The 7,778-nt window shown below is 33.5% G+C and overlaps 2 protein-coding genes across 2 annotated transcripts; one reads left to right on the plus strand and one right to left on the minus strand.

The window, feature by feature from the left end:
* Positions 1–617: 617 nt before the first annotated feature.
* Positions 618–998, plus strand: LOC110695581. Its single transcript, XM_021872796.1, has one exon. It carries the CDS (start codon positions 618–620, stop codon positions 996–998), a length of 381 nt encoding a protein of 126 aa, XP_021728488.1.
* Positions 999–1,628: 630 nt separating this feature from the next.
* On the minus strand, positions 1,629–3,138 carry LOC110695594. Its single transcript, XM_021872808.1, has one exon. The coding sequence runs from the start codon at positions 2,912–2,914 to the stop codon at positions 1,832–1,834; it is 1,083 nt and encodes a 360-aa protein (XP_021728500.1). The 5' UTR covers positions 2,915–3,138; the 3' UTR covers positions 1,629–1,831.
* Between the last annotated feature and the right edge of the window lie 4,640 nt (positions 3,139–7,778).

Genomic DNA, 7,778 nt, shown 5'->3' on the forward strand with positions numbered 1-7,778 from the left:
TGGAGAGTGTTCGTGAGAAAGCTACTACATCTTCGAGTAGGATTGATTTTGACTAGAATTGCATATGGAACGCTGATATCCCCCCTAAGATTAAAAACTTTTGCTGTCGTGCTGTGAGGGGGGCTGTTGCTGCTACGATTACGCTGATTAGCAGGGGTATGACAGTGGATTCTACATGTCCTCTCTGTGGTGATGCGCATGAATCAATTATGCATATGTTGGTGCTTTGTAAAGATGCAAAATTGATGTGGTATTTCTCTCCTTTGAGGCTGCAAGTTGAGAACGTTGAAGGTAGTAATTTTGCTGAGTGGTGTATGAAACTACGGGGGACTTACAAAGATCACTGTTGGTGGAATATCTTTTTGGAGCTTGGTGTGGGGAATTTGGCTTCGCAGTAATGCTTGGACGTATGAGGGGATAAAGAAAGATCTAACTGATGTAATTTACAAGGCTGTCAGCATTGTAGGTGAATTTGAGAGTGCAAAGGAGCAGCGAGGCAAAACCACCAATGCTGAATCTCTTGAATGCCGCTGGACTACTCCTCCTTCTGGTTTTATTAAAGTCAACTCTGATGCTGCCATCTTCACTTCAAATATGGTGGGGGGTTAGGGGGAGTGATGCGGGATGCTATTGGAGACGTTGCTGCTACTTGTTTGGACGTTGCAGAGGCTATGGCATTGAGACATGCCTTGGTGATTACAATGGAGTCCGGTTTTTTGAAGGTGTGCCTTGAGACGGACAACCTTAAGCTGTTTCATAACCTGCGAAAAGGGAGTGTGGATCAGACTGCCTTTGGTCTGATTATCAAAGACATACTCTTGTTAGCTAGCTCCTGTCATGTTTGCACTTATGCTTTTGTGAAGAGGGAAGGAAACAAAGTAACTCATAGTTTGGCAAAACTTAGTTGCAATTTTAATTCTGTTAGAGTATGGCTTGAAGAGTATCCTAGTGAGATACATGACATTGTAATGGCTGCTTTAAGGCTTTCTTCTTCTTAAATAAATGAGCTCAGTTCCCGTAAAAAAAAAATGGATAGATGAAAATGAACGGAGGGATTACATAATTCTTACTAATTTAATTATTTATATGGAGTATTTTGAGTTAAAATAGTACATTGACAAATATATCAAATTTAGTTGCAACAATTGTTATGAAATGGAGAAAATTTATGAGATGATATGAGATGAGCAGGACGACAGAGAGTCGTAGCCAGTTATATTAACCATAAAAATAAAGTCCACGCGCAATGCATGGAAGGAAAACAAATGGAGAAAATAAAAAGATTTAAAATAATTATTTTAATGACGACAAGTAAAAGTAGCAAAAAAAATCATAGACTAAAATCTTTTGGAAGTAGATTTGAGATAATTGTCTATGATTGGCATTTGTCAATGAAGAACATTATTTTAATAAATCATCAAAATATTTTTATCACCCATTGGCTTTGCATGTAGGTAATTAAGCCAATTTTTTTTTTGAGGTAATTAAGCCAATTGTGAATTCATTTGCATACAAAATCTTCCGCCCTACCGTCTTCACATTTTGTTTCTTGGGATAATTCGACATCAATATCTTGGTACAAAAAAATTATTTGCAAGGTAAAAAAAAAAACTTACAAAAAAAAAAAAAAATGAAAAAACCTTTTATATTAATTAATGGTTTATATTTTACTATCCTTCTCTAAGATTCTACTTAACTAGTCTATTACTCTATACTACTAACATTACATTTTTACATACATGTAATTTGCCTAAGGATTGTTTAACTCCATCAATGTACACTATTAATGAAGACGAGAAAAGAGTTTTGATAGGTAACCATCCTAAACTTTTTACCCGGATGGTGAGAACTCTTTAGTGTGGAACCTCCAATATAAAACATAATCCTTTGAAATACATACCATTTTAACGACATCACAATACGCATTCACCGATTTCTTCTTACCATCACTCTCCCACTCTATTTTTACCCAACACGAAAATCCCTTGCTCGAAACCGGCAAACCGGACTCTGATAACTGAAGCATTACCTCCCCACTAATTCTACCACCCGAACACATGGTGTCAAGCCACGGGCATTCGGGTTGCCCGACAAGCTCCTTATAAGCCGAGTTCACCATCCGGACTTTGTTGCTTCTATCTGATATGACAGCCGGCAATGCCTCTGCCTCCGCTTCTGCCTCGGCCTCATCTGGGGCCTTTGCGATAACCCAAGCTCCCGGGTTATCGCTGATTGGCCCCAGGATGCTAATGCATGACCCTACTGGTCGGATTGGCCGCGGCGATATGACACTAGTTTTATTGGTGCCGCTGCTCGGGACTTGTAATTGGAGCTGTAAGTCCCTGTCTTCGAGCGTTGTCGTTTCCAATGCCGCCGTGTTCAAATCGATTGCCTTAGAGTAGTTTCCAAGGCTCAACATTGGACACGACAGAAGCGGAAGCTCAACAACATTGTTATGGTTATTTTTACTGTTATTGTTATGTTGATGATCCGTGTAAAGTCCAAATGCTTGGATCGACAAGTTTCTAGCAGAAGACGGTAAATGAGTTGGAGAGCATAAACCCATAAAAGTAGTTGTTGCTGCTCTCCTACCCAAATTCGATTGTTGTTGTTGTTGCTGCTCTTGTTCTTGCTGTTTCCTTAGCAAGGCGGCCGCAGCAGCAGGTGACATAGCCGACCCTCGACCCCGTTTACGGGTTCGAGTAGGGCGAGCTTGGAGATGAGACCACATGTTTCTCAAATACGGCGATTGCCGGAACTTCTCAGGGACTAATGGTGCATCATAGCTACTACTTGTACTACCATTAGTATTAGTAGAATTAGCAGGAGTCTCAGGTTTAGGTGCAATTGGTCTATACCTTGACATAATTTCATCAGTTTTTGATGAATATGGTATATTTAACGTTTGAATCATCTTATTAAAAAAAACTTTGGATTATATTATTTTTGGAGAAGGATTATTTCTTGGGGGGTAGTGCAAATGTGCAAAGGGGCAGATGATGAAGGGTTTAGGGACATGGGTTGGTGGTTGTATATAAGAGAAAGAGTTAACCAATAGGAGAAAGGCAACATGAAGAGAGGAGAAAGGAAAGGTTGACACGTGGGAGTATATGGTGGGTACGTGTTAGTGTGGCTAAACAATAGGGACATGTGGGACTTTAAGGTCTAAGTGGGTCCATGCAGATTAACACCTATCAGCTTGTACAATATTTCTTCTCTCTATATTTTTCAGTAAATTTTATTTAATTTAATTTAAAATTCACATTTTACCTTTGAAGTTTTCAACTCAGAGTATCTTCTTTATCAGAGGATTGTTGAATAAAACAATGTGGGTTCATTTAATGTGAGTTGATGAAATAAAATTTAAACAAATGTTTTGTTGTAATTTTGACACCATAAGAAAATGGTAAATTTTAACTTATTTGGGTATCCAAAGTTTTCATGCATTTTGTATAGTTGTTTATACTATAAATTCTTATTAAAATAACACCATGTGTCTATCTTTCTTGTTTCCTTTGTCTAGTTTTATTTTACCAAACTTTCATTTTGATTTGTCTTTGATTTAGCCCTAGAATACTATTTAGAGCTAGTCTAGTAATATACTTTCAAACTAAGGTATGTTTGATGCAAATATTTTGTCTTATATTATCAGTTAAACGCTGCCAAAATAATGGAAGTAACATAACTGATGTTAATATGTTTAATAGTTTGTAAAGTGATATGCCTTTAATTTATTTGTTTATCAACACATAGCTTAAAAACTCATTAAGATGTGAACTAATTTATTTGATTAAAGTATTGACTGTTGAAAGTAATTATCAAAACCTAGGATCAAATCTTGTCTACCTTATTTACTCATCAGTGTTTTCTAACTTAGGGCGTGTTCGGCGCTAGATTTTGAGAAGTTTTTAGGTAACTTTAGTGCCACTACTAAAAAAATGTAAGTGTTTGGTAAAGTAATGGTTAAAATAGCTTCTAATGGTAGAGATAACTTTTACGAAAAGTAAGTTATTATTAGCTTTAGAAATTAGAGGTTAATTTTGAAGTAACTACTGAAAATTTAATCTATAATTTTAAAAATAAAATATTAATTTTATATGTAACATCTAGTTAACCGCTATTTTATCGAACACTCATACCTAAATTATCTATATTCCCAGCTAACAAGTTGTAGACAACTAATTGCTATCTACAAATCTAACAGCTTAGTTTTATTTTAAATCTTATATTGACATGAAATCTAAAGAAAAATTACAACGATATATGATTAGCTAGTTTAAAATATTTGTACAGTAGAAGATATATAGTTTAAAAAGTTAAATATAAGAACTAGCTACTCCGTAACTACGATGTCCATGCATGAATCAAATATAACTTTAATTCTATTCAAAAAAAAAAAACTTTAATTAACATACAATTATATAGTTATATTATCTAATCATTCCATTTGATCAGATAAAATTAAAAGATTAACAACATAGTATTTGCGGATAAAAATTGTTTAAGGCGGTAAGGAAAATTATTGCTCATACCTCAGATGAATAAATCTTACTCCCAAATATTATATTGGATAGGATTTTTTCTAGTAATGTCAAGATTAGGTCCTATTCATTGGATAGGATTTTATCTAGTAATGTCAAGATTAGGTCCTATTCCTTTTAACTCTAGTGTAGTCAGTAGAGCATGTTAAGCCAACAAATAAATTTCAGCCGAATAAAGCAAAAGAACATGGCTTACACTTTGAATTTGAAGCCAATTATATAAAACAAGCTTAATAAACGTGTCCACATAAAATGACTTGATGCAAAAATAATAATTTGAAATAGAGGTGGAGTAGAATCGTAAGGGATAACAAAGTAAAAAAGGACCCATAAATAAATGGCAAAATCTGGCGTAGGGATAAGTCTTATTTCGTTGAATATAAAAAGTAGCAGTCACACCAAAAGCACCAATAAGAGAAGATGGTGCAATAGTAGGCTGCCTTAAAACAATTGGGTGATACAAAAATCTTAGTGTTTGTTTCGAGGAAGTAGTATTGGGGGTTAGTTATGTATTGGAAAATACATAACATGGCAATATTGTAAATAAATTGCAACTTTTTGTGTAACGGTATGTGATAATGGAGGGAAAATGAGAATTGTACAGTAAAATATATAATGGTGTGAGACCCATAGCTGAATAAAAAACAAATGGAGAAGGGGCCCATTAGTTAATAAAACAAATCAGAAAATAATTTTTTTATTCTTTTTTAATCTTTTCTCTTTTCACACTGTATTACTCCCTTCTCTCTCCTCAATCTATCTCCTCAATTTAAGGAATTTCGTTCTTCTTCAATAAGCAACTTCTCCCACCAACTTAACGAATGTTGGTGGAGGAAACTCCCACCAACTCTCCGTTTATTCATATTATCCAACGTTGTAAGGCTCTTATTGCTCTACGAGAATGGGAGGTTACAATTAGTCACTGCTATAGAGAAGCTAATCGGGCGGCTGATTGGTTAGCCAACTATGGGGTGCGTTTGGAGGGTGACTTTGAGCTACTTGAGGTGATCCCGAAGGATCTTCATGCTGTTTTATTGGAGGACCTGAGTGGAGTGGCTTGGACTAGATTAGTACCGGAAGATTAAGTTTTGGTGTTTTTGGTGTTTTTCTTTGTTTTCGTTTATTTTTCTTTGCTTTCGTTTGTTAGTGTGTATTGTTTCTCTTGGGGCTTGCCCCTCTTGTTCACCAAAAAAAAAAAAAAAAGCAACTTCTGAGCTTTCTCCTCTGTTGAACCAGCTTCTTTATAGGTTATGAATCCCAAATAAAAAATTTAATTATTTTGCTATTTTTTGCTCTATTTTTTTTTTAAAAAAATCTCAATTCGCATTTTTTTCTTTAATTATTTTGCTATTTTTTGCTCTATTTTTCATATGATTAGTTTAGAATTCCTTTAATTAAATCCTAAATCCCCTAAAATTAAAAGGTTCTTATCAATTAAATCACAATGAGTAAGCTATTTCCCTTTAATCGCTATTACAAGTTGAATTTTCCTTTGATTTTCTTACTCTAAAAAATGAAATTGTCCTGCTTCGTTATAAATCATTGTTTATTTATTTGGTTTGATGGTTCCTTTCTAGGCCGTGAAAATTTTAGGTTGACCTTAATTACTAAGGTTGATAATAATGTTCATCCTCTTTTATGTTATATAGGGTTGGATGGACTTAATTGCCTAGTGTTTATTAACTGCTTTAATTATTGAATTGGTGATGCGGAGTTAACTAATTCACTTGCCAACCTTAAAAGAGCATATGCACGCTAAAAACTAAGAACTTAACGATACGAATCTAACAATATCCTACATGACTATATTATTAATATATGCACGCTAAAATATTAGATATGAAAATTGTATAAATCGATACAAATCTAACAAGATCCTACATGACTATATTTTTATTAAGTATAAATCGTTAAAGCTAGTTAAAGTGAAACGCGTGAAGAGTGTAAAAGTCAAACTGTTGCAAGTATAAAATAAAAATAAAAAATAAAAAACCGGAGGAAGTATACAACTGTATACTACAAGGATTTCGTTAAAGGTCTCTAGGGTACTACTAGAAAACATCTTTATAATGTTCAATTGTATAATAAAAGGGTTTTGCTAAAGGTTCCTAGGATACTACTACCAGGGAGTCAAGGGTATTTATTAATCTTTTTTAAAAAAGATTATCTAGAATGATTTGAAAAGTTTCAAAAATATAACATTTTGACTTACAAAATTAATAGAATCAACTTTAACTTCCCCAAAATATGTAGCAATTTATTGTTAATGAATGGTGACGATGATTGAGAATATGCTTGATAATAAAATATACTTGTGTCGTTATGCGTATCATCAATCATCACACAAGTACCATTGATAGCTTCAAATTAAGTTTACATGGAGCTCCTAAACCTATTAAATCATCTTACAGATCTCATCATACAGTCACATTAAATATGAATTATTATTAATCTTATTATATACTTCCTACAAGAGAACTAATTAAGATCTTGTTTCAATAAAACCGCAAACACTACCATACATAATCCATGATCATCTTTTTTTTTAATTTTATTTTTACATATAATGTTTTAAAAGCTTCATATACATATGCTTTCACTGAGTCAAAAATATGTACAGTTGTATACTACAAGGGTTTCGTTAAAGGTCTATAGGGTACTACTAGAAACATCTTTATAATGTTCAACTGTATAACAAAAGAGTTTCGTTAAAGGTTCCTAGGGTACTACTACCAGAGAGTCAAGGGTATTTTGTTTATCTTTTTTAAAAAAAGATTATCTAAAATGACTTGCAAAGTTTCAAAAATATAACATTTTGACTTACAAAATTAATAGAATCAACTTATAACTTCCCCGAAATATAAGGCAATTTATTGTTAATGAATGGTGATGATGATTGAGAATATGCTTGATAAAAAAATATACTTGTGTCGTTATGCGTATCATCGATCATCACACAAGTACCATTGATAGCTTGAAATTAAGTTTACATGGAACTTCTAACTCTATCAAGTCATCTTACATATCTCATACATCATACAGTCATATTAAATATGGATTGCTATTAATCTTATTATATACTTCGTACAAGAGAACTAATTAAGATCTTAATAAAACCGCAAATGCTACCATACATAATCCATGATCACCTAATTAGCATTCATATGTTTACAACAGCGGGGGCAATGTACATATCACCTTTTTAAATTTCATTTTTGCATATAATGTTTTAAAAAG

The sequence above is a fragment of the Chenopodium quinoa genome, unplaced genomic scaffold, assembly GCF_001683475.1.
Source record: "Chenopodium quinoa cultivar QQ74 unplaced genomic scaffold, ASM168347v1, whole genome shotgun sequence".
Lineage (NCBI taxonomy): Eukaryota > Viridiplantae > Streptophyta > Magnoliopsida > Caryophyllales > Amaranthaceae > Chenopodium > Chenopodium quinoa.

Excerpts from the sequence above, each read along its gene's own strand:
- LOC110695581 (XM_021872796.1), top strand. The coding sequence starts at position 618 with ATGCGGGATGCTATTGGAGACGTTGCTGCTACTTGTTTGGACGTTGCA.
- LOC110695594 (XM_021872808.1), bottom strand. The coding sequence starts at position 2,914 with ATGATTCAAACGTTAAATATACCATATTCATCAAAAACTGATGAAATT.